The 27,936-nt window shown below is 38.1% G+C and overlaps 2 protein-coding genes and 1 long non-coding RNA gene across 3 annotated transcripts; 1 reads left to right on the plus strand and 2 right to left on the minus strand.

The window, feature by feature from the left end:
• The first annotated feature begins 506 nt into the window (after positions 1-506).
• Positions 507-19,564, plus strand: LOC110161675 (SLIT-ROBO Rho GTPase-activating protein 1-like). The gene is given in 24 exon segments (XM_055153785.1): positions 507-901; positions 6,409-6,604; positions 6,733-6,787; positions 6,861-6,968; positions 10,326-10,388; positions 10,887-11,084; positions 11,163-11,291; positions 11,372-11,593; positions 11,666-11,767; positions 12,110-12,307; positions 12,397-12,481; positions 12,561-12,588; positions 12,682-12,715; positions 12,822-12,882; positions 13,245-13,322; positions 13,416-13,472; positions 13,475-13,549; positions 14,966-15,071; positions 15,409-15,633; positions 16,171-16,250; positions 16,474-16,654; positions 17,424-17,555; positions 17,902-18,244; positions 18,389-19,564. Coding segments are annotated over 24 exon segments (3,279 nt in total). The 5' UTR covers positions 507-831; the 3' UTR covers positions 18,842-19,564.
• On the minus strand, positions 15,495-27,424 carry LOC129408941 (uncharacterized). The gene is made up of 4 exons (XR_008632188.1): positions 27,253-27,424; positions 26,785-26,901; positions 16,096-16,220; positions 15,495-15,630 (listed from the first exon to the last, which is right to left on the minus strand). It is a non-coding gene; the product is annotated as an uncharacterized LOC129408941 (long non-coding RNA).
• On the minus strand, positions 21,111-23,302 carry kics2 (KICSTOR subunit 2). Its single transcript, XM_020926595.2, has 3 exons — positions 22,803-23,302; positions 22,240-22,528; positions 21,111-22,138 (listed from the first exon to the last, which is right to left on the minus strand). Exons 1-3 carry the CDS (start codon positions 23,035-23,037, stop codon positions 21,319-21,321), a joined length of 1,344 nt encoding a protein of 447 aa, XP_020782254.1. The 5' UTR covers positions 23,038-23,302; the 3' UTR covers positions 21,111-21,318.
• Positions 27,425-27,936: the final 512 nt, after the last annotated feature.

Here is a 27,936-nt window from a genome sequence, read left to right on the forward strand (position 1 = left end):
TCGCACACTAGAGGGAGACAGCAGTCTGCATCTGAAACCAGACTGCTTCCAACTCGAGGTATGTGCATGCTGCTGATCTAAAATGTGGGTGTTATCTTAATTTTGTAGATAAAATCTAATTATGTTAACTAAAAAAGTGTTAGTGTCGTAATCGAATATTGAAGTGGTGGGACTGGTGGAGTACAAACCTTTCATGAGAATCGTAACACCACAAATGTCAAAAACGTTAAAAACCCAAAAGCAGATGGCCTGAAGATGATGGCCTGTGTCAGCAGGATTTACTGGTCCCTATGAACGCGCCTATTGTGCATCCACCATATTCCTATCAGTCTTTAACGGACCTTTTATTTATCTCTATACATGTGGTTTTCAATCTATGGGTTGTAACTGTGTATGAAAGGTTACTGCGGGGTGAGGATAACATCAAAATGCAATGCATGTGGTCAACTGCAAATTAGTGGGCGTGAGCCCTGTTCCAATCTCCACGTGTGCTCGCGAGTGTGGACTGACATGGTGCTTATGCCGTTTTCTCACATTCCCTTTAATATGTAGAAACGTGGCTTGTCGGAATCCTTCTTGTTGCTGAGCCCGTCACGAGGGGGTGATTTCTCATTGAGGGTGTGTGATTTACGCGTGCGCCCCTCTTCTCCTCCCCTTCTACTCGCGGCGTGGAGGTGCAGGACCACTAGCTGTGTGGTTGCGGCACTGGATGGATCTAACTAGCATGTTGTATGTTGCGGGGAAAGCCACGGGCAGCGTGAACGGAGGCTAAACAGGAATTGGTCATTTTTATTCTTGCTGGTTTTGGCCATCAACCAGCTTGACCGTGGCATGATGTCAAACTTAAACAAAAGCAAAAAGGACAAAGAAATCCTTGCGGAATACGAGAGCCAAGTGAAAGGTAAGGCTTCTAATTAATGCCATCTTTTAATATCATCCTGTTTTGGACCATTTACAGCCATCTGGGAGGGATCTCAGTCACACCTTCCCTCATCATATGGAAGACACGAAAAATCTTAAAAGCACCTGTCTGCGTGCTCCCTAAATCACACTGAAATGAGCCCAGTGCAGGGTGTGTATGGATGCTGACACCTCAAGTGGAGACGTCAGGATTTCTGGGTTCAACCTGAGTGCTGCATGGCGCCTGAGGGAGGAGGAGGGGGTGAAGAGGAAGGGTTAGGTGTGGAGACATAGAAGTATCCACGGGGCTTTTTTGCCAATGTCTGTTTGTTTTATAAAATACAGTGAACATCATCTGTAGGTCTCGTGGGAGCAGCAGCTTACAGTCTATTGGTATTCCTCCAGGGCTGTTGCTGCAGCAATGTGTCTTTATGCTTAAAGCTTAATGGACACTCAGGATATGTTGGTCTTAAGTCTCAAAATAGTGGCCCGTAACTTTGGGACATCCCACCCCTCTCTTGATCCTCCTCCTTTTTAATGCCTTCATGTGTCTCATAATAAAAGGGGTGGAGATGGGCAGGCAAGGTAGATAACCTTTTTTTTTAAAAATACCTCTAGAACAATGCCGCCATCTAAGTCTCATCTGCATCCTTATCTTTTGAATTCTAACTGTACATGCCATAATTAGGTGCATCATCTCCTCATTAACCGCCACAGGGCTCATGCAATTCAAAATGTCCGACTTTCACTATTACACTCATTTGTAGTCTGCAATGCCAGAACACTATGACAGAAAGGGTCAAACATTTTTTCATGTACATTGACTAAAACATTTGCTCTAGGAGAAATTTTATTTATGTATTTTTCTGGACAATGTCTCATTCAGGTATCTTTTTTTTTTCTTATTTCATTTTCATATTTATTTGTGATCAGCACCCACACAGTTGTCATCTTGATGCCTTTGATATCATAAAACTCACACCATGTGCTTCCTTTAGACCTAAAACCTCTTGAACATCTTATGTATCGTAGGGCTAGTGATTTTTGACTAACCACTGTTACTACTACTACAAATAACTACCAATCTTACCTACTACTAATACTAAAGTAATTCATGAAGCCATAGTCTCTTTTGTGCACAGTTCTTGTTCCATCCTTCTTCCTCTGCTGTTGCCTGCTGTGCTCTTGCTGTCACTGTGGTAGTCTCACACATGTAGCTCACAATGAATGGACAGAGACTTAAATCTATTGCAATGCAACAGAGACGGTTACAGTCATTGTGGAAGGACAGGGTCGTGCTTTCAATTGTGCTCTTACGTGTTGCTGTGTGTGCATGTGGCCTCTGCTCTGGCATCAGGCCATTGCTAGCCAACACACACGGAGGGATGCCCTGCATTGTAATGATTACATTGACCATGTACAACTCCGTACCGTCCCATTTAGACATCTCATCTCCAGTAGAATGATTCACTGTATCCTGCCACCTTTTCATGGAGCTAAACATATAGATCCGTGTTGTAACTATGTGCTTTCAAAGTCTGCCTCCATCGGTGTTCCCTGATTGGTTGATGCTGGAGGTGGTGTATAATGTATACACAGGAGGAGGTGGGGTCTACTCACTGAGGTGAGCTTTGCAAAAAGGTACGGACTGAACACTGCTGACAATACATATTTGTGGCTTATTAATGTTTTTCTGCATCTCGCGTCTTGTTCAGAGATAATCACATCCACCCCGACAGCATGTGGCATGTCCATTTTCAGAATGACGCTACAGTCATTTTAATGAGAAATGCAAATGAAAAGAGATAAAAAGCCCTGCAGCAGAGAGGTGAGACAGACACACACATGAAGTGTGACTTCATGCGGCTGCTGCAGCTTGTTTTTGCCTTCATGAACACTGAGCACAGTTAGAAACATCACTGTGCTCACCTGCAACACAACACATGCCAGACAGACAGAAGGGCAAAGTCCCACAGACACAATGACATTGTTAACACCAAAACCAAAGGCCTTGAACAATGTGTACTTAATGATGAACCAGCGATACGCTGACCCCATGTCCTTGGAACTGGTTTCCACGGCAACAACCACCTTGATGTGTTGCGTGCCCTAATTTTAGACATATAACCCTAATGGATAAATGTGGGCTTTGGTCTTTGCTCATTCAACAATTGTTGTTTTTCAAATCAAATTACAGTGATTGACTTTACAGTACTTTTCAGTATTTCAGTACTTTTCAGCTGTCATGCTCATTTGGTCATTTTTTTTATTTTTTCAGTGACAGTTCTTGTAATTGTAGCATAGTACTGTCATTCTTGTCTTATTAATTATTTGATCAAATCAAATGATGTTTGTAATCATAAAAAATGTGTTAACATTAAAGAAGACATGCTTTTTTCAGGTGTGAAAGTATAGGATCATCATTTTACATTTTGTTCAGTGTAAACCAAAATATTGCTAAAAAACATCTCTTCATATTTTTTTTAAGTGAATATGTGACATTTTAGAACACTACCTGTCTCAATGTCTCAAATGAATGTATCAATCAAAATACAACTTTGAGTACAATAATGATGAGGGAACGCCACTATAACAAGTTTAAAAGCAAAATTTGCATAACTCGCCTCCTTTAACATTTTGGCATATTTACATTTACATGGTGACCCATGCCTTTTAATTGAATTAATATGAACTCTTTTTTTGTGAATGAACAAGTATAGACTTTCTTTATGAATTCACTTTGGGCAAAGAAATTTGCACATAAATTGATACATTTTACTGCTTATCCAGCATCAACACATCATGTGTTTTTTTCCTCACTTCTTTACTCTTATATTGTGTTTGGCAAGCAGATCCATAGCTCCTAAAATTAACAGAATCAGCTCTAGGTTTGTAGGCTGGATTTAATCAGTATGATTTTACGTGGGGCAGATCCATTGTGTTTGCTGAATTGTTGCCCTCTTTCCTCTGTGTCAGTGTTTTGCCACATTGTACTACAACTGTGATCTAAAGGGCTAAATCTATTCATTGGGGGGCAGTAGCATGTACTAAGAGGTTTCTAAGAAGCAACATCACAAGGTACAGCAGAAGCAGTCAACGCACTTTCACTTTCAATAAACTGTGATCTAAGATGGGAAAATACACTGATAAAATCTGTTCTCCAATTTAGAAAGCTGATCACATATTAAAGCAATGATGAGATGATCTAAATAAAAGTAAACACACTTTCACTGCTGTAACACAAAAATTTTATATCGTGAGCCTCCCAATTATACTTTGTTGAAAGTACCATCATGATTCATGTTGATTATAAAGTTCAAATCAATTTGATTATGCACACTAATTCCAATAATAAGCTATACATCATGTAATACAAAGAGTAGGGCAGTACACAAGAACCAACTTGAATAGATTTGCTTCAACATTTTTATAAATGTCTTTCTGAGCTTGTCCCAGTCTTCCTGCTGGTTTCCTTTTAATCTCTCTATCCATTTAATTTTTTTTTATACAAGAGTCACCTTGAACCACTGCCTCTGACCACATGCAACCCACACCTATGCTAAACCTGAGGCAGTTCATTTTTTTTCTATGGTAATAATACTAGGCTAAATGCCTTGGTAGCTTTGCAGGTTCTAAGCTCAATCTATCTGCGGCAGTGGCTACAGAATCCACAATCACGTCCCGGCTGCACTCTCCCACACAAACACGAAGCAGACAGACACACAGCGGTCTCGGGAGGACCCTCTCCACTTCACTACCTGTTGTCAAGGCAACCACACACTGTGTGTGAACCATGTGACGAGGAAGGTGAAGACTGGCTTACATCTGATGCATTCATACACACTATATGAACCTGTTGTATTCACACCGTTAGCCGTAATGCCTCTGCATGGAAAACTGTGATGGCCTCTCATTCCAGTGCCACTATGAATGATGTCTCTTCTGGTTTATGTCCATGGATTCTGATACTATCTTGCTTCACATGCTGACTCATTGGCTACCTCCTGGTCTCTCATTTGCAAAAATATTACGATTTACATTTTCCAAGTCAAAGTGCCTGTCTGACTGATCTAGCATATCCTCTGTGGGTATCTTTTGGGGTGTGCTAAAGGTCATCTGTACATTGAGCAGTCTCATCTTTTGTAAAACGGATAGTTTCCATAGCAACTCTGTAAGTTTGCTGTTACGCTTTGTTCCAAATAATTGTTACACTTGCATTTGCATTTATATCTACAAATAGTCTGAAGCATCACAATAGGTTATAAATTAACTAAATGCAATTTATAATTTGCTTGCACTGTTCAGACCATGTATAAACGGCCAGATATAGAAAATACATTTATTCTGTCTTGGCTTTTATATGCTCAACATATAAAACAAAACAAACTCAACAAACAAAAGCTTTAACGTGCCATACTATTAAATGTTTTATGAATTTGCTTTTATGCATTTTGTATTGCCTTGCATTAGAATACTCAAAAGTTGTATTTGTAGATTTAGGTGAATTTGAGTAATCAGCAATTGAACATTGTTTTGCATTGCTTTGAGTGCTTGACTGCAGAAAATTAATGTATTCTTCTACCCCATCTGTTTGCCCTCTACTCTGCACTGTTTTGCGATTTTTAAATTTTTTTTTTTAAACCTCTGACTTATACACAGAGTCATACATGTAGGGTTCAAAAAAGTCACATGGCCATGGTAAGAAATGTGGCTTATCAGTTATGCAGTTTTGAAATAAAGTCAATACTGTTTTTAATATTATAATATTTTAGATGGTTTTCTCACGTTAGTGCTATCTCTGAATCGACCCCAGTGCGCACTAGATTTAATTCTGGTTACTTTACTTCCGGATCGGCCTTGCTCACATACGCTGCGCATCATTGACTCCAAGCACGCAGAGGCATCAACTGATCGCCAAACTTATTTCTAGACAACGCGCTTCAAGTGTACAGAGCCCTTTAAACACGCACACACGCTTGCTTTCCCCATACACGGTGTTATTTTCTTTCTCCTGGGGGTAAATACACCATGATGGTGGTACACCCATTTGATCCAAATGTCGTCGTTAGACGAACATGTTAAACAGCAGGATCAAAGCTACATTTGATCCGAGCGCTTTTTGTCCTATTTCAAACACTGTAAAACTACGTCGGCCTGAAGTCGTCCGCGTTCAAGTCGCACTCGCGAGTGCGAGAGGAGCCGCTCTGAGATTTCTTGTGCTCTTGGAGCGTGCTTTTTGCGTTGGCGTCGGCGAATGCTCTTTAGGCCCTGACTCCATTGCACGCGTCAGCTTTTACGCGGGTAACGTGTGAAAATGACCTTAGACGTGTGTTCCTGTTTACGATGTACAAACGGCGATGTAAAACATAAGGTTTGTAAAATTACCTATGTTAATGTTTCATACTAAATACCGGAAAAAGCACAATATGTCTTCTTTAATTTCGATTAAACTCCGATAGGCGCAAACATCAAACCTTAATTTTGTGGTTATGCTGTGTTTCTCTCCAGATGTGCGGACCCAGTTGGTGGAGCAGCAGCGCTGTCTGGAGCAGCAGACAGAGATGCGGGTCCAGCTGCTTCAAGATCTGCAAGACTTCTTTAGAAAGAAATCTGAGATTGAAACAGAGTACTCCAGAAACCTCGAGAAACTTGCGGAGAGGTTTATGGCCAAAACACGCAGCACGAAAGATCATCAACAATACAAGTATGTCTTTACATGAGTCTATTTGCTACAGAACTGGTATTAATGTATTATATTATATGATTCTAGCTTCAAATGTATTTAGGAAATGCATACAATATATTACATTTACACTTTTACTTTTTTTCCAGAAAAGATCAGAACCTTCTCTCTCCAGTTAACTGTTGGTACCTGCTGCTAAACCAGGTTGGTCATTTTAAAATTTTGCATAATTAATGAAATATACAAATTAGTTATAACTTTAATGTTTTTGACCCAGGTGAGGAGAGAAAGCAAGGACCATGCAACTTTGAGTGACCTCTACCTGAATAATGTCATCTCCCGCCTTACACACATTAGTGAAGACTCCGCACGGCTGCTTAAGAGGGTGAGACAGATTTACACCAAAACACACCCAAGTCAGATGTGACGCATTTTTACTGGTTATTTTTGACATTTTTGTAACTTACAAAACTAACACAGTGTAATCACCAAGTAGTATATATGACATGATTGTACTCAACAAATCATCACTGCGTCATACGCCTTTATCTGGTGCATATTTTGTCCTTGACCAAGAAGCTCACACCCACATTGATTGTATTATTTTTGTTAGTGGATAATGAGATATTGAGGAGTATATTTGTGAGTGCAAGTGCTAAACATGCAGTGGAAAGTGGCCAATGGTGTGGCAATCGAATTTTGAAAAAGATATTAAAATCTGTCTAATATTGGTTTGTTGGTGATGGTGAAGTTTATATTTCATTCTTCCTGGTTGGACATGGCCAGCAGATGTTACAATGTGGTTAGTGGACCCAAGAGCAGAACACAAATACAAGTAGAAGCCTTTACAAATGTAGTTTTACAGGTGCAGATGTTGGGAGAATTTCACTGGTAGCAGGTAGGTAACTGGGGGGCCAAAGTTCCAGGCATGCAGGCAAGTTGATAACTGGGTGACAGGGGAGCTGAGTCGGAGTTTCAGAGGAGCAGGTAGAATGGACTTGTAGGGACAGTAAAAAGGATACCAAAAAACTCTAAATAGAGCTAAGGTTGAAAAAACTAGCCAGTGACGGGTTACTGCTGACAAACCGGTGAAGACTGGCAGCTGAACTAGGGTGTAAGTATGCTGGGTTGATTGCAGATGGTCCAGAGACAAAATCACAACAGCAGATTTGACACATACAGATATAGTTCCATAATTCTAACCCTAAATAGAAATTTACACCTGACTTGCATTGATGGAATTCAGTTCAGTAAGGAGGGAATCTCTCTTATTGATACTTTGCAGTGACATCACTCATGGGGTATTCTGCACCATGTCTGTGGCATAATGTTCAGCAGTTTCCATGGTGACTCAATGCACACATTACCAAAAACAGGCAAATACATTTTAAGATTTCAAGAAAACATGGAAAATGCATTTAAACAAAAATTTTGAAGTGCCTGTGATCAATATGACAATTCATGGTTGTGTTTAAGTGTTTGATGTTGAACAAAAAGTTAAAAACTGTTGGCTAATGCTAGCTAGCTGTAATGTTATTAGAGCGACTTGTATTAGCAGAAATCATCTCAGCTGTTGTAGTTCCATCTGTTCTTTCTGATCATATTGTGTTAAATTAAATCTCAGGTTAAAATCTAACAACCAAAAACCTAACCTCAGATAGAGCAGTGCATACAGTTAGCGTTACACCCCCAGGGAATGTTGGTGACATCAGCTGCAGAGTATTGTAGCGTTCTGATGTGAGGAAACATGTCAAAGTTGTTCTTGGGCTACTCTAGGCCATAACCCACACCAAAACAAGCGCAAAACAACAGCAGTCTTAATTCAGCAGAGCTAGACTCCTAAGTGACCAATTCACTGACAACAGAAGCTTCACGTCAAATTGTTGCCATGGTAACCAAGCATCAACAACAACAACAACAACAGTTAAAAGAACAACAACAATAACGGTTAAAAGAACAACAACAGTTAAAAGAACAACAACAACAACAGTTAAAAGAATAACAACAACAACAGTTAAAAGAACAGCAACAGTTAAAAAAAGAACAACAACAGTTAAAACAACAACAACAGTTAAAAGAACAACAACAACAACAGTTAAAAGAAGAAGAAGAACAACAACAGTTAAAAAAAAGAACAACAACAGTTAAAAGAACAACAGTTAAAAGAGCAACAACATCAACAGTTAAAAGAACATCAACAGTTAAAAGAACATCAACAGTTAAAAGAACAACAGTTAAAAGAACAACAACAACAGTTAAAAGAACAACAACAGTTAAAAGAAGAGCAACAATAACAACAGTTAAAAAAAGAACAACAACAGTTAAAAGAACAACAACAACATTTAAAAGAGCAACAACAACAACAGTTAAAAGAAGAAGAACAACAACAACAGTTAAAAGAACATCAACAGTTAAAAGAATATCAACAGTTAAAAGAAGAACATCAACAGTTAAAAGAAGAACATCAACAGTTAAAAGAAAAAGAACAACAACAACAGTTAAAAGAAGAAGAAGAACAACAACAGTTAAAAGAACAACAACAGTTAAAAGAACAACAACAACAGTTAAAAGAACAACAACAACAGTTAAAAGAACAACAACAACAGTTAAAAGAACAACAACAACAGTTAAAAGAACAACAACAACAACAACAACAGTTAAAAGAACAACAACAACAGTTAAAAGAACAACAACAACAACAGTTAAAAGAACAGCAGCAACAACGACAACAACAGTTAAAAGAACAACAACAACAACAGTTAAAAAGAAACAACAACAACAGTTAAAAGAACAACAACAAAACAGTTAAAAGAACAACAACAACAACAGTTAAAAGAACAACAACAACAGTTAAAAGAACAACAACAACAACAAAAGTTAAAAGAACAGAAACAACAGTTAAAACAACTAAACAACAAAATCAGTAAAAGAACAACAACACAAAAGTATCAACCTGAACACAAAATGTCACTATGTCACTAACACACTATCAATATGTTTTACAATCCAGTGCTCTTTCTTCTCTTCTCTCTTTTCTTCTTCTTCTTCTTCTTTTTTTTTTCAACATTACATCCATATTAAGAAAAGTCAAAGAAAGACAGCTTGTTCAAATGTTATTTATGTAGATTTGTTATTGTGTGTTTTAAAATCCCTTTTAGTGCTGTACCAGTGAAATGTAAATTGAATGTAAAGTTTAAAAAAGTATAGTCAGTTTTACTCTCTGGGCGTTCCTTTTAATTTGAACAAACAGCTGCCCTCAGCCGCCCAAGTTAAGTTCAGTCTTCATTGCTAATTGCTCTTCCCATTTCTCTTTTATTCATGAAAACTAAAGTGCAGCAACCGCCACAAACAATAAACTGATGGTCCCTCCAACAAAGCCTAACCTCAGCTCTCATTCCTTTACGTTTTGCCAGTCCTTGGTAAAGGATAGATAACAAGACTGGATGATGGTTCTACAGGTCCTGTGACCATGGAGACAGCCTCACTATGGGAACAGGATCCATTCGTTCTGGGATTCCACAGTCATTTGGCATAATGTAATATTAATGCTGCCCCATGCTGCCACATAACTCTTTCGTCAAATGAGTCTGTTTAATGCATGAGGCAAAAACTCTGCTCTGAAGTCAAGCTCTGCTTGTTTCATTTGTGATGTTGCTGTATGGTAAAATGCTTTTATTTACCTGTTATGTGTTACTGTTAAATCTGATGAATGTTTCCCCTATGTTCTTCTCTGCCTTATTAGAGTAAGGAAATACTTTTCCAGCTTCAGGAAGATCTTATGAAGCTTCTGAATGAACTTTATACAGTAAGTAAAAATAATTGCACTAGACTATTTACCACAAAAGAAGTATAACTGTCATTCAAATTAAAGGTGCACTTTATAGCTTTTCCGGTAGGGTGTCTGCCACCTTGTCTCCATGGAGATATAGCTTTGCCTGGAATACTCCACAGTATAGCAATAAACTTAGCAGTCTCAATGGAGAAAATAATGTTGCATTTCTATGTCAGATTTATGGAAATAGGACCCACAGTCATTAAGAATGGATCTTTTTCAAAGTATTTGTTTGGAAAACAATTAATTTAATAAATAAATGTAATTGAATAAATGTAGAATAGACTTTAAAGCTATATGGGTAACTTTCCAAGCAAAGCAGTAACAGATCCATAGACAAGCATGCATTTTATGAGGTTAAAGGTGCTGTTTCATAAGAAACTGCTTTACTTATCATTAGAGGTGTCGTTCTTGGAGTCTAGATATATATTGAAAATGATTATTATTACCTACTTTCACTTCTACTTTTAGGTAATGAAAACATATCATATGTATCATGCGGAGACAATAAATGCTGAAACCAAGTTGCGAGAGGCGGAGCGTCAGGAGGGTCGCGTGAAGGGTGTGTCTGTCACTACTGGAAACGTGGAGCCTGTCTTTGGCTTACGAATAGAAGAGCGACATCAAAGACGTAATGCTGCTCGTAAGATGGAAAAGATGAGAGAAAAGGTATGTAAGCCTGGAAGAAAAAAGTTAAGCTTTGATTTTACTCCATTAATAATTTTCTTTTTTTTTCCTTTTCATTAGAGGAAGGCAAAGTATTCTGAAAATAAATTAAAAGCTCTTAAAGCTAGAAATGAGTATCTACTCACTCTAGAAGCCACTAATGCCTCTGTGTTCAAATACTACATACATGATCTGCCTGATATCATAGACGTAAGTACAATCACTTTTTTAACATTAACATGGCTGGAAGATTTTAGTTGTGTTTTGCTTAATATTCATTTGTACTTCAGTGCTGTGACCTAGGGTACCACTCCAGTCTGAGCCGTGCTCTAAGGACCTACCTATCAGCTGAACTTAGCCTTGAAGCCTCCAGGAGAGCTGGTCTGGAGGTGCTGGAGGGGGCTGTCGAGGGGTTAGACCCTGCCCGCGATCGTCAGCGCCTGCTGGGCCTGTACCCCACTGCCTTCTGCCCCCCACAGCGCTTCAGTTTCCAGGCTCATATGGGGGACGCAGTAAGTGCAGTCTGCTGCATTCTCTTATGCTTCTGTACATCGTTTAATTTGTGTGTTTTTTATGTTGGTTAGGTGACTCAGATTGCCTCACAGCCACAAGTTCAGTCTGAGCTCACCCTTCGCCTCACACAGCTTCAGACACGTTTGGCATCGCTAAAAATTGAAAATGAGGAGGTCAGTCAATTATTTTGGTCAATATATGTATTGTTGTCTTGACTTTGGATAATTATTACAGATCACAATCTCACACATAATAAATGGTAGTTGCCGTAATTGTGATTAATGTTATGGAGCAGCAGTCTTCATAGACAAGGCCGTCATCTATCACCGAAACTGCTGATGTAGTGGATGTTTGTGCATAACTCAGCAACTACAACCTACATACACACATAAGTTTACAGGCACACTAACACTAGCTGGCCTGAATAAACATGCTATAGCGTCCTTATTCAAGCTGGTGGGTAATGAACAAAAAATCTGTAAAAGTAATTTCACATTTTTGCATTGCTGTGTTAGGTTAAGAAGACATGGGGTGCTACTCTGACGACATTACAAGACATGACAGTGCTAGATGACTATGATGTGTCTCAGAGCTTCACCCACAGCCCCTCCTCTGAATCTGTCAAGTCCAGTGTCTCTGACGGATACTTGAACAAACCCAGTCTGGCCAAAAGGCGAGCCAACCAGCACGAGACTGAGCTGTTTTATTTCAATGTTAGTGAGATACTGTTACTACTGTTACTGATACTACTAAGAAAATGCACATCTTCTGTGAGAAATTTTTTTTATTATTGTAATTTCAGAAATTTCGGGAATACTTGGAAGGAAGTAATCTTATTTCTAAACTTCAGGCCAAACATGACATACTGAAGAAAGCCTTAGCAGAAGGTAAGATGTGTGGGCATACCTTTACAGTCAGGTTCATTGCCTCTGATCTAAATATAAATCTTGCGACCACCCTTAACAGGATATAAAGCGGAACTATTAACTACCAGGTAAGTGTGTGGAACAATATCATAAGAAATATGTTAACATAATATTACAAAGCAGCACTTACTACTTACAGTCCTCATCTTCTTGTTCTTTAGCCGTGGGCGAAAAAACTCCCATAGCAAGCACCAGGTAGAGCCACTTTTACATAGTGTTTTTACATGTGATTGATGCTGTTGAATAATGTGTTTAAACCAATGCACTCATTGCCAGTAAAGTTTGTCCCTGTATATTTTAGGATTCAACCAAAGCCATACCTTTGCTAGTGGAGAGTTGTATTCGCTACATTAATTTACACGGTAAGAGAAAAACTGAGATTAAATGTTCAAGCACTGATAGACTATGAAAAAAGATTCTTACTTTTTTAATTTAATTTAATTTCTGTTGTTTTATTTTCATTTCAGTAATATATGCCGATAGAAACCTTTGCAAATCACTGATGTAAATCATTTTTTTCCAGTGTGTGTGTAATTCAAGCCTATTTATCAATAATTAGGCTACTATAATTATTAGCTAGGATGAATATTGAATTGAATTGATTTCCCTAAATAAATAATAATACAAAGCCTACTTTCCACCATTTTCCCTTTTTTGTCAACATTTAACATAATTTAAAATATTTATATGTGTATAAAAAACATTTAAATGCTGTTCTCGAAAGGTCTTCAGCATCAGGGTATTTTCCGGGTGTCAGGATCACAAGTGGAGGTCAATGACATCAAGAACTCTTTTGAGAGAGGTAAGCGATCAGGTGAAAGGTCATAGAGAGGTCACATGGACTACAACTGCAGACAGGTGAAGACAGGATTAACGTTGTCCTTCTGTCGTGCAGGTAATGATCCACTGATTGACGAAGAGAGCAACCACGACATCAATTCAGTGGCTGGTGTGTAAAACTCTACTTCAGGGGTCTAGACAATCCATTGTTCCCCAAGGACCGGTTCAACGACCTCATTTCCTGTGTCCGTAAGTGATGTTAACTCTAACCACATTTAATTACATTTGTTTTAAAGCCACTGTGTCATATCATACAGTTACATCACAGTACAATCACAGAAGCATTGGGCTACCAAATTACTATATATTCATTTAATGTCAACTCAATTTTAAAATATATTCAGTAGTATGTTAAAATGTTTTGATTGATTTTGAGTCTGAGGTGTTGATGCTTTCATATGAGTATTCTGCTGCATTCATGTGGTCCTTGGGATTCTGAAATTAGATGTTCGGTCCGATTTGTTTGCATTCATGTGTTTTTCAGAAAGTCAAGATTTTGATGTTAAAAAAACACTCAATCTGCTCATTAACAGTGTTAAAAAGAGCTAAGCAGTTAGATCTGTTGTTGCAGCTAGCCTTCTACACGTTAGGCTATTTGTTTACTTTGAGTATTTAACATCACATTGGTAATTAATTACAGTGTTGGGTCTTTCTTGTGCAGATCTGTTGCTTATGATATGGATAACTGACAGTTAACCCCTAAATGTTATAACTTTTAGTCAAAAAGCTCTAATGTGTGTGATAAATTGACAAGTGAGCTGATTTTCACTCATGCACAAAGCTGGTAACATCAAGTGTCGAAGACGGGCAGGAGTTCCCTAGTTGTTTTTCCTACTTGTGAGAGTGTTCCTCTGTACCATATGAACGCAGCATTCATATCCGACTAAAGCAAAATATGACAAAGTTAGACAATTCATGTTGTTTCACATTTCAATAAATTTATGCTGAAATAACCTTCTACCTTCTACTTAAGGCTTTGCTGTCACTACACAATTTGAAGACCGCTGAATGCGTTTTAATTATTCAATCCACTCAACACTAAAACTGTAAAGGGAATGTGGTACAAATCGCTGCACCACTTGCTCTGTGTTTTATAAAGCACATGGGTATATATTTTTATCGCTGATATGATAAATATGGAAACTGCTGAGTGTGACAGTGACCTTATCACTTGTCCAGACCCGAGGGTAGAGACTCTCTGTGTAACCTCCCGTGAGTGGCTGCCAGACACCACTGTCACTGATGCTTCTGCAGCAAAACTTACTATCATCAATTCTTTGTTTTGGTTAGTTTTATTAATGTATTGTCTTTCTGAAATGGATCTTCCCTTTAACAAAGATATAGAGCTAATTGGCAACAGATGGTTATTTTTAGATGGACACAGAAGCTATAATAATGGGTAAAATGGGGACAACTGTGCTCAGGCTTTTATATGACTTCGTATTACTTTTTTCTTTGTTTTTCTTTGTTTGTTTTTAATAACTGAATCTTGCCTTTCTCATTTGTTGATTAACACCTTTTAAGCTTTAAAATATAGTGTGGATTGACATAGAGATCTAAGTTATTCATATATATGATAATCTTGGAAATGTCATTGCCCTACAGGTATGGAGAACCTATATGAAAGAGCCCAATGCATCCGTAAAATCCTGATGGGTGTCCAAAGGCCAACATTGGTGGTGATGCGCTACCTCTTTGCCTTCCTCAACCAGTGAGAACAATTCTCAATCAATAATGTATTTTTTTATGTTTGTAATGCAGTACTAAAATGAGTGACCAATGAAAAGCTATGATTCATTTATACTTCTGAAACATATAGTTGACAAAATAATGCTTTGACAAGCTCTGAAATAAATATAGAATGGGCAGACTGGTTAGGCGGGGGGTGCGAACATGATGGAAAACAGCTGTGAGTTTCAGTTGCAGTTACTCAATATATCACATTTATTGACATAGCTGATCTTTGTCTGTTTCTTTACAACTTATTTAACAGTTTGATGATTTAATTATTGCATTTTTGTCAATATTTTTGTTTGCTTCCCCTACAGCCTTTCCCAATACAGTGATGAGAACATGATGGATGCAGGGAATCTGGCCATTGTGTTTGGACCCACTCTCTTGCCCACACCAGATGCACTGGACCAGGTGGCGTGTCAGGCGCATGTGAATGAGGTCATCAAAACGGTCATTCTGCACCATGACAACATTTTCCCCGACACCAAGGAGCTGCTGGGTCCAGTCTATGAGAAGTGTATGACTGGAGATCAGTACTGGTGAGAAAAAAAAAAAGCAATACAGAACATACATTAATTTATATATCACAAGATATTAATATTTATTATTATTATCATTATTATTATTATTGTAGTGGTAGTGGTAGTGGTGGTAGTGATGGTGGTGTTGGTGGTAGTTATGTAGTAGTGTTATGATCATTAGTGTTGTCAAATAAATAATATGAATATTCCTTCAAAAAATTTTAGTTTTTTCCTAAATTCATACATTCACCCTGTGAATGGATGAATCAGACAATGACAATGACCAAACAAAACAAATGACAAAGAGACATACATTCACTTACATTAATGCACTTGGAGCCATATTAATTAATTTACAAAATACACATTTTTGTAAAGCAGGAGGTGCTTAAAGGCAATGCAGAGTCTGGCTAGATACTTAAATACTATATTGATTAAATAATATGGTAAAATTAAGAAATACGCAGGCCAAAAGACTACCAGCTCAATATTCGTGTATGTGCCTCCTCCCTTTGTCTCCATGTTGAATTTCAGTTATCCCTCTGGTTTATACAGCGAGAGCCCCTTCAGCGAGCCTGGCGCTCTGGAGGAAACTGAGCCCGATGCTGGAACAGAGACACAAACGAGTGATGAGGGTAAGCATGACACCTGACCTTCACACACTGGCTCAGCAGGCTCCTCCCTCACACTCCCATGTCTGTGTCTTGCTAGAGTGGTTACCACAGCAACAGCCACCATGGAGACCCCCTTCTCTTGTACCCTCCCTTTCATTGGAATCAATAGCAATGCATGCAGTGTTGTAATTGGGAGCGTTTTGATTCACTGATTATGTTTGGCTTCTGGTTTGTTCCTTTTCAGAGGGTGAAAGTGTGGAGGCAGTTGCCAGGTTTGACTATGTGGGTCGCTCGGGTCGGGAGCTTTCATTCAAAAAGGGAGCATCGCTTCAGCTTTTCCAGCGAGCATCACATGATTGGTGGGAGGGGCGTCACAACGGCAACCATGGCTTGGTGCCACATCAGTACATAATGGTGAAAGACAGGTGAGGGCATCAGAGCACAATGGCATCTTTTTAGTTCAGAAAACTTCAATTTGTAAAACAGTGAGGTAATGAATGAAGTTTATATAATTAACGTTGGCAGTTTAGGCCAATGGGAAGGATTAATGATTAAAGGTGCACTAACTTTTCTAGTGGATGATTGGTCACCTGCTTGTCCCCATTGAGATCTTAGCTAAATATATTAAAACATAAATAATAACAAAAATGTAGATTTGTTCAGTTTATGGTGTTATTTTCATATTGAAAATACTACAAAATTGGCATTGCTATTGAGAAAGGCTTTATTAACTGTTGTCACCTCCGGTGAAGTAGTCACATAATTGCATAAGTGCATTAAACATTGTCAGCGATATCCGCCCATAGCTGATTGTGTACTGTCTAATTTTTTAATATTCATTTATTTTAGCGTGACGTTGTAAAGATAGAATAGGAGCAGAAGAGGCTTCCTTAACACTGTAAGTGATCAGCACTAGCTGGGAGCCATTGTGCACAGAGCCATTTGAATAAATGCAAGATAGATACTTTTTTTTTCCTGAAAAAGGAGAACTTATATATTTTAATAGAATTTGACATTATGTTTTGTGTGTTTTATTGTATAAATAGGGACTGAAAGATTTTAAAGTTTGAATGTGGATTTTGGGGGCAACATAGCTCACCTTGTTGATTGTGGACCAGAGATTTGTTGTATTGGTTGACTGCACCTAATGTTGCCAAAACAGATGTTATGATTGGTCTGTGCTGTTTTCTTTAGGGGTGATTCTATGTCAGATACTCTTAGTCAGAAAGCAGACAGTGACGGCGGGAGTAGCAGCACAGAGGACAAGAGATCCAGAAGTGAAGTGAGCTCACCCACAGACATAAGGCCTCCAGAGACCTATAACAGGTCTGTCATGTAAGACATTTTCCATTATCACAATCATTTTAGCTTAGGTAAGTGTTAAACATGTTTCTCTCCTTCTTCTGTCACCCCTAAAAATATCTGTGAAATTGTTCATCACAGATTTGCCTCATGTGATTTACTTGCAGCATCTAAAACTTCTTCTCTTTTAACAGTTCTACTGATATTGCCAATAGATCAACCACTGCAAAAAAAATTCTAAACAATGTAGTGATATATAAAGTTAATATTGTAACCAATTCATTGTTCAAACTGTTTTACCACATTTATACCATCATGACGTAAGTAAAAACACAATCCACTTCTTAAGTTATTGTCGTGTTTTGGACAGCCATCGGAGGAAGCGCACAGAGGGTTTATTTCGGCGCCCTCTGGGCCGTTCTAATGACAACTACCACCATGGCAATGGAGGAGTGATGGAGCGCAGCTCTCCACCAGTAACAGGGCACTTCAGCCCCAGAGATCTGCTACTGGGAAGAGGGCAGGGCCTAACTCCGCCCCTTGATAGCCCTGAGCACCGACGCCGCTCAGCAGCAGCGGTTACAATGACAGTAAGCCGGCACGATTCACTGAGGAGGCCTGAGGACACACCCATCCGCCGCTCAACCAGTGGACAGCATAGCTTCAGTGACTCTCATCGCACCAGGACACTGGACCATGACACCTTGGCACAGGTAACACACACCCAGACCAGCAAGGTGTATCAATATCTTTTATCTATCTTTTATCAATATATAACGATAACTAATAAAAATATATATATATTTTACATTTAGCCACAATGGTGATATTTTTTCCTGGAAATTCCTCCTTCACAGGACATTGAGGACACAGTTAGCGTGGCTCTGGGAGAGCTGAGGCAGCTGGACCGCCAGAGCTGCAGACCTGCTCCTGATGTTGTCCTGGACACGCTGGAGCAAGTGAAGAATGGGCCACTCACTGCCTGCTCATCAGAGTCACCCAGCCCCCACAGCACCCCCAGCACCCCAGGGACCCCTGGAACACCAGGCACCCCTGGCACTCCAGGAACACCCGGAACCCCAAGCCCACTCAGTCCAATGAGCCCCATGAGTCCACTTCCTGGGCCTCCACCTGGACCTCCCAGAGCCACCAATCCATCCCCTGATGCTCTGAGCACATTCAAGCCAGTGGCAGCTGCCCGCATGGGGGTCCCTCTGAGACCTCCTGCTGTGAGGCCCAAACCTGTGGTTCCACCTAAAAGCAGCACACCACCTCTGCCCCCACCAGTTGACAAGTCCTGCACCATGTGAGCCAAACAAGGCCATTGAATAGGCCAAAATCAGGCCAACCCGGGCCAAAACAGGGCCAGAAGAGGAGATCAGGGTACTGTGAAATGTTAATAATCCACATAATGAGGGTATAAAAGGAAAGACTTCAAGGGTTCTACTGTAGTTCGAAAATATAATATTTGACATGATCTATGATATGTATGATATGATATGCCATGATATTTCTGTGTCGTCAGGTAGGTGTATACTCTCTTGGTGTGTAGGAGTTTTCTTTCTCCATGTTTTGAAATTTTAAGGGTTAGATAAAACAACTGATGAAGAGATACAGGAGTGAGCATAGACTAAAACATTATCATTTAATGAGAAAATGGAGAGATGGAGTGTATTTTACTCAAGTGACATGTAGTTTCAGTGATGTAAATGTGGACTGTGCTGTCATGATGAAAAACCTTAACTGGCTCAAAAGTCTGCTTTGAGAATTATGAAAGATCTCTTTAGCCTTAGGTTGGCTCCATTTTTAGGTTAACTGCTGCAAATGTTTTAAGTGTGGTTAAATCCACAAAATACACAGTATAAATAATAATAAAACAAATACTGTATGTAATATAGTATTTAAATTTATTGGTTGATTTATGTCTTTTCAACTTTGTTCAGCTGCTAAGTTCACTTTCACCTCAAAACCATAAAATGCCTCTTGAGGTTGTCAGTGACTGAAGACACATTATTTAACTAATGTTCAGCTACTTAATGAATGTTTCAAGTATTAATGACTGTTCAGCCATCTACTGAATGTTCAGTGAGTTGTTGAGACAACTTGCTTTTAACCGCCTTCTTGGAGTAAATTTATTTTCTGGATTGGGTGTAATTTTTTGTTATTTATTTATTTAAAATGTGAGTGAATGAGTGCGTATTCTGCTTGCCTGCCCTTGATTGTCTCCCTTGTAAGTTCAAAGTACTAGAATAGTTATAGACAATAGATCATGCCTGCCTTGAGTACCAAAACACAAGTGCAAGATGGTAGAGTAGAGCAAACTGAAAAAGCATGCTACTTTCTCTGTGCACATGGTGTGTGTGTGTGTGTGTGGTGTGTGCGTGTGCGCGTGTGCGTGTGTGTGTGTGAGAGAGAGAGAGAGAGAATTCCTGCTTGTTACACTAAATTCACTAGACCACCTTAAATTCACAGTAAGCTAACAGGGTGGGGCTCTGTATGAGAAATGCCCCTAAAAACTTGAACAGCACAGTGATTGTGGCCTCAAACTGAGCTGGTAACAGATGTGTGTGCCAAAAGCATAACATGACCTGCTGTGATAGGAAGCGAATGTAAGTGGATGCATATGTGAAAGTGCCTTTTTTAATCATTGTCATTTTTTGGGAGAGTTGTGAATCCACTCACGCATGTCCTGAACAAAGAGCAGCAGTCCTCCTAAATAATAATCAAGTGTTGCGTAGATTCTGAATAAATTCATTAATCCATTGTGACATTGCACTTTGATGTATAGGATTGTGTACTTGGCATGTAGCATCATAACATGTTGGTGCATTTTAACTTGAAGAGATATTCCTTTGAATGTGTTTGATGATAAAGAAAACATTTTGTCTTTTAATGTTGCTGTATTTGACACCTGAGCTTCCTACACGTAAGCTCATATAGCCAAATGAATTGTATCATTGTGTTGTATTTATAATATAAATAAACATCAAATTATTAGCATTCAAGTCTTAACGTAATAGAACGTTTGTTGACGATATTTAGCAATGTTTCCCAACCAGGGGCATGGTGGAATATTAAAGCCAGAAGGACATTTCCAAGGAGATAAGCATGTAGAGATCCTTGTGAAGTTTTTCTGTGTTTCTCAGTGCAATAAACCATCCAAAATAACACTACTAATAATAGACTACTGTAGCAACTGACAATATACAAGTACAGTTAACAGATTATTTGATTTAGGGGTACTCAAAAGTGTAAAAAAATGTTTAGTGATTACCCCAGACAAAAAAGGTTGGGAACCACTGATATATAGCACTGATTTAGTATAACATTTGCCATTAAAATTAATGCTGGTACAATTAATTATGCTGTTGCTGTACATTGCACATTTTACTTTTCTTTCTTCAGAGGACATTTTGAGCACATGTACAAGATCAATTAAAGATTAATTAGACTTTTATTATAGAGGTTATGGTATTTTTTCCACACTTAATCAGCCTTACCATATAAAAAATGTTGCTATTTACACCATTTTAGATTTCAATCTAAATATTTTTTAATATTCTCTGAAAGAAAACAAAGTTTAATGTATACACCATTACTGAGGATGTTTATTTTATACTGTAGAATATTTAAGGGATTAACATAAAAGTGAACAATTAATTTAAAACAGCAAATAAAACAATATAAATGATCTATCAAACTATATTTTTGGTAACATAAAATTAAAAAGAAAACATTTAAGAATAAATTTTTCACATACCAGTTTTCACTAGGATTTCTGGTTAGATCAGCCTTTTGAACCAGGTTTTAGTGTGCTAAAAGGTTTGGAGTTCCTTAGAGAACCTGAGATCTCCTGCAAAAAGGCTGTGATATAGAGATCTTTCTCTGACTTCCGGCCATCAAAGATGACCACCAGAGTGAAGTGAGGCTCAGGCCGTGTTAGATAGTAGGTACTTTGAACTTTATCGTCATAAAAATGTACTACCTTTTCCAGAGTATTAAGCTCTCCAGCTCTATCTCCCATCATCATGATAACGTTTGGCCAGTGGGTCAAAGGGCGCTCGCCTGATGGCAGTGACACTACTGCAGGAAACTGCTCCACACCTTTAGGTGCTTCTCTGTAGGACTGTGGGTGATGATAACCATGCCCCTGGAAGCTCTCTGAGCCTCGGTTATCAAAGACCAGAGACACATTGCTGGCATCATGTTTGCGAATGAAAGAGGAAATCTTTCCATGATAGTCTGGTGTAGTGCGGGCAGTCAGTGTTTTCATGTCCGCTGGAGTAGTTTGACGGCTCAGAGCTTCATGAAAATAAAAACTGAATTTGGCAAGGAGAGCTGCATAGAAGCGCTGGAGCCACATGTACAAATGAGGGGGCTGTACAGCCTTCTGAGATTGACCCCCAAAAAGATTCTTACGGGTTTCTTTTTGTTTCTGGAAAAGCTGACCCCAGGTGTTAAGTTTTGAATGGGCACCATGCAGGCTAAGCAGAGATGGCAAAAAGTGCCACTCTGATATCTGGGCCTGGCAACGAAGTAACTGGGTTACCACATCAAGTTCAGTCTGGAAACCTTCCTCGAGGCGACCAACTATGGGATGGTGAAATCTGAGGAAAGACAAGGCAAACATACACATTTTATGTGAAGACAAATAATCTGATTTAAAGGTTCTTCATACACCTAAAGTATGTTGAATAAAGATGCATACTTAGAGCTGTATTTGTGTAGGACTGTCTCCAATGTAGTGATCAGTTCTTCTAAGTTGATATTCTTCTGAGCACCCAATGAAAGCATCTTTTCATACAAATCTGCCATCTCTACACGAGCCTGTGTGAAGTAGCACAGCTGTTCTGAAAGATGAGACAGTAGATCCTCCAGGAATGAGGTAGAGCTTGACTGAGCGTGCCGACCCATAGTGACAACTTTGCGCAACTCATTGTGCAAAGCAGTGTAGATTGTTCTTATTGAATCTTTCCGACTGAAGAATGACTGTCCACCTGTAGATAAAATCACACCACTGCAGCCATTAAAAAAAAATAAATAATATATATATATATATATATATATATATATATATATATATATATATATATATATATATATATATATATATATATATGTACATACATGTTTTTGCCTACTAGCCCCACCTGCTGCTGAAAAAGCTAAACTACATTAATACATTAACTCTGCAAATGATAAAAGGCAGTTATAAAATACAAAATATATTTCGTGTTCAATGAAAAGTGAACATAATCCCGCACAACATACCTATTTTTTGTCCCAAAAAAGTCATGTTGTGGTAGGCTTTTTCTGCGGCGGCCAGATGGGCCAGAGCAGCGAGCAGAGCGGCCCACATTGCTCCTGCACTCCTGCTGCTGATGTCCTTCTCCCTCTCCACATAGTCTTTGGCTCGATCAAAAGAAAAAATACCGAGCTGTGTGAAATAGCTCTCTAGGATGGCTCTCTCCCGGGGAACGGGCCGTTGCTCCTCCATGTCACTCATGTATTCAGATTATATACTACAGTTGGTTGCAACACACAGTAAGCTAACTTTAGCTAGCTTTCGCTGTTACGTCATTTAATAATATATAATATATACAAGTGTGCAGCGCTCGCACTTTAATTTACTAAGGAAACAATGAAGTATTATGCTAATTTGCTTACTTTCATACGATTAAGGAAAACATATCTTAACCGATCCTTACTAGCGATACCGACCTGACATTAATGAAACGCCATACTGGATGTAAACATTACGGAAACTCTAGAGGAACAATATTCGTTTTTCTTCTACGAAAGAGGACAATATAATTATACATTTGTAATATTACCCCTACCCATGACTCATACTAGTCAGGTTAACCTACAGTTGTGACATTGAAACAAACAAACAAAAACAAAACAAACAAACAAACACGATGCAAAATATTTGAATTAATCCTAATAGTCAGTTTGATTTATTTTATTTTTTTTTTAAAAGGACAATTCAAATGTTTGACTTAATTTATAGTGAAACATTTTGCCCCCATGTAACTGACTTGATTATTAATGCATAATTTTTTAATTTTTTATTTAATTTTATTTCTTTTAAGACGTTACGCAGCTCATCCAAGTAGTTTCTTCAGTTCTGGTCGCATTGCCACTGGACACTGCTTTATCTGTCTGAAGGAAGGAGCTAACTAGACTGAAACTAACCCGCACCGGAGCAATTTGTTTACAGTTTCTGTTTGTTAGCTAGGCCAGTTGAACTATAAGAAGTGTGAACTGTGCCTGAGTCATATTTGCATAATTGTTCAGACCACTAATGGGCTATATTACACAGGTCTGACTAGTAACCTATAGGGACAGTCCTAGTTCTGAGCCCTGCGTCCCTTGACCTACCAGATGCCTTGCATCTGACCCTATAGTTCAAGTAAATATTTTTTTTAGATAGTACTTGGTGTGAAAAGTTTAAGAACATCGTTCTAGGCTATTTCCCCTATACGTTTGACCATGGCAAATTACAAGTCCATTGAATAGGTTATTTGTGTTATACACTTGAATATGTTACACCCTCCTTATGAACCCATAATGTATTTTCCCTCTCACACTTCACGGGGGTGGATCTTTCTTCTTAAAAACTGCGCAAGTGCCTCAAAAGAAGCACAGAAGGTTTTCCTCCTCATCCTCCATGTATCTTCTTTGTAACCCAGTAGGTAAGCATTTTAATTATTGTTTGTTAATGTTGTTGTTTATTAGGTCCATTAATGTAACAACCCTGAATAGATTCTTTCTTAATGGGTTATTGTAAAAGAGATATTGTGCCTTCAAGACAATTAAAGGTGCTTATTTTACGCAGTCATTCATTGCAAAATTGTATCAGTTTTCTTGTACACTTCTCAAATTGAAATATAGCTTTTTTATATATATATATTGTCAATGTGTTGTTTGTGTCTTAAATGATTTGTATTATTGATTCAAACATTTTAAATGTAAAACAGAAAAAATAAACAAGAAATTATATTACAACATACAACTACCTAACTACCTAACCTAAATATTATCTTAACAAATTATAAAGATATGAGACTGTTGGTAGAACATTTTTGATCTCACAGTGGAGACAACCTGGCAGCATCTCAGCCATTGGTAATACAGTGCAAACTGTAAATCAAGGTGAGATAAGAAAGATAAGAAATAGTAATACATAATAAAAAGAAAATTGGAGTATCAAGTTTATTATTACTTCTGAAAGAGTCTCCAACAATATGTTCATGTATTTTTATATTAACATGCGTTTTACTCATTTTTGCTGGCTTGATTTACATAACTAAGCCCCTACTACAATAATACCCAATTATAAGAAACTGTCCCCAATCACAGGTGCTCTACTTCTGTTATATCTGTTATTAAAATCAAAAAGTCATACAAATTTCATATCTACATGACAAAGTATTGAATATCAGAAGGATACTGCGGGGAAGCTGGCCTGACGTGGTCGAAGTAGGAGGCAGACTGGTCTGGTCTAAGTGTCTTAGACCAGACAATTAATTCAAATAGACTTCCGGTAATGTAATGTGAAATGTGCAAACAAATAAACAGAACATATGTAACTTTAATTAAATCACACCAACACCGTACACCTAACTGCAAAAAAGTCTCTTCCCCCAATGAAATAAAACAGGCTGCTTATATACACTCTCCAGCAGGTAGGCCCTCTCGCAGGTAAGAATCATTCCCTTAAACAGAAAAAACTCTGAAGCTAGCCTTTTCCATTTACATGGGCCTAAGTTTCTTAGATCAAAGTATTCAACATCAGTTAAACACTAAAATTATTAACCCAAATACACGAAACAATAAAACAAAAAAGAACTGAAACCAATTCTCCACTCCACATGGTCTGGCCCAAAACCTCCCCTCAGAGACTGTAAATATGGCCGTCCTAGGGCATGCCCCCTTGTCTCCAGACCATGTGGAGTAACAGGTAAGTAGGTAAGTGTAGTGAATATGGATGTAACTGAAATGAATTAACAAATAAAGAATATTTAAATTAACAATGTGTTGTGGTAATTGAACAAAAGACCCCAGAATTATATGTCTAACTGTATTGATAGGATATTGAGAAATTAACAAAATGTGTGAAATGAAACAAATGTGAGTTTAAAATGGGACAAAGGCCCACTTTGTCACATGTATTTTCTTCACCTACTTATTTATTTTTTATGTGCCAAAAGATTTTTGATTATTCTAATAAATAAACATGAAATAACATAATAAATATTTCATTATGTCTCAGATATCCACAAATCAATCAAAATTCAACTTTTGGTTGATCTATTTGAAGAATAACTACATATAAAACAATGACTGGTTACATGGACACTGAAAGCAGATTTTTGGAGTCATTACTCTTTCTTTCAAGTTAAAAGTGCACTGTATAACTTTTCTGGAAGGGGTCCGTAGCCTGTTTGTCTCCATGGAGATGTTAATGCTTTGGTTGAAAGTCTTTACAGTGTGGTTTTAAACTAATTTGTCTTTCATTTATTCAACTACAGGTGCTATTTATTGCTCAAAAGTATCTTGAAAAACATCCATTGTTAGTGTGAGGAAATAAACTGCAATAAACAAAACAAAATATCACAATTACAGTTTATTTTTTATAAACATTTTAGCATAATTTCTATTGCGTTTATTGTGATAGAAACTTTTTTGAAACACTGGTAGGCCGCTTGGGCTAATATTATTGCTTATGGTGATATAATAGGAACTGTAAATTTAGGTACCTTTTTCTGTAATTAATTAAGCTTTAAATATTTAAGTATACCAAATTACATTTTGACCCATGATTTGTATATTTATTTTACCAGCCAGATTCTCAGTTATGAAACAACACAAAAGTCACCATCGATTGAAAATGAAAAATGTTTAGAAATGATTTCCACTGATTATTTAAATTAAATCAGATTTAAAGTAGAAAATGTGTGTTGACAAACCTTTGTTTGCCTTACATATGGAAATACACATGACAAGATGCTTCCCTTAGTTGTCTTAAACTGCATGTCACATATATAGTCACCTATAGTCCCTTTCATTTCAGAAAGTCAACCCATATATTATATAGATTAATGACACATGGAGTGCAGCTTTCAAGCCTTTATGTCTTGATATTTTGATGATTATGGCTTACCGATAACAAAAACCAAAAATTCAGTGTCTCAGAAAATTAGACTAGTGTAAAAAAGAAGAAGATCAGAAAGTGACTGTGTCATACCTTAATCAGATTATTAAGTGAAAATGCCTGCAAAGGTTTCCTGAGCCTGGTCTCTCGGTGGGATACACAATCATGGGAAAGGCTGCAGAGTGGACTCCAGAAGACAGTGACTGACACCTTTCACAAGGAGGGTAAACCACAAAAGGTCATTGCTAAAGAGGCTGGTGGTTCACAGATTGCTGTATTCAAGCATAGAGAAACTTGAATGGAAGAAAAAAATGTGGTAGGAAAAGGTGCACCAGCAAAAGGGGTGGCCACAGCCTTGAGAGGATTGTCAAGCAAAATCCACTCAAGAATTTGTGGGAGCTTCATAAGGAGTGGAAAACTGGACTGTTGTCCAGTTGTCCAAAATCTTGTTTTCAGATGAAAGTTTTGACATTTGACAAATGACATTTTGCATGTCATTTGGAAATAAAGGTTTCAGAGTCTGGAAGAAGAGTGGAGAGGTACAGAATACACGTTGCTTACTTGTGAAGTTTCCACAGTCAGTGATGCTCTGGGCTGCCATACTGGTGTTGATCCGATGTGTTTTCTGAAGTCCACAGTCAACACAGCCGCATTTGCAAGCACTTCATGCTTGCTCTTGCTGACATGCTTTATGGAGATGCTGATTTCATTTTCCAGCAGGACTTGGCACCTGCCCACACTGCAAAATTTACCAACAGTGGCTCAGTAACTATGGTGTTACTCTGCTTGATTGGCCTGCAAACTCACCTGACCTGAACCCCATAGAGAATCTCTGGGGTATTGTCAAGAGGAAGATGAGATACAACAGAACCAACAATACAGATGACCTGAATACCGCTATCAAAGCAACCTGGACTTCCACCACACCTGAGCAGTGCCACAGGGTGATTGCCTCCATGCCACAGTGCACTGATGCAGTAATTCATGCCAAAGGAATGCTGAGTGCACAGAAATGAACATACTTTTCAGAATCTGACATCTCTGTTCAAAATGTAATTTTTTTTATTGATCTTATGTAATATAAAATTTTACTGAGACACCAAATTTTGGGTTTTCATTCTATTTTATTCTAATCTATTAGCCACAATCATCAAAATTCAAGAAATACTCTTGAAATATTTAATTATGTGTCATGATTGTATATAATATATAGGTCTGACTTTCTGAGATGAGAGAGAGAAAAAA

This window comes from Boleophthalmus pectinirostris, unplaced genomic scaffold (genome assembly GCF_026225935.1).
Source record: "Boleophthalmus pectinirostris isolate CB_2022bp ecotype Guang Dong unplaced genomic scaffold, ASM2622593v1 HiC_scaffold_18, whole genome shotgun sequence".
Classification (NCBI taxonomy): domain Eukaryota; kingdom Metazoa; phylum Chordata; class Actinopteri; order Gobiiformes; family Gobiidae; genus Boleophthalmus; species Boleophthalmus pectinirostris.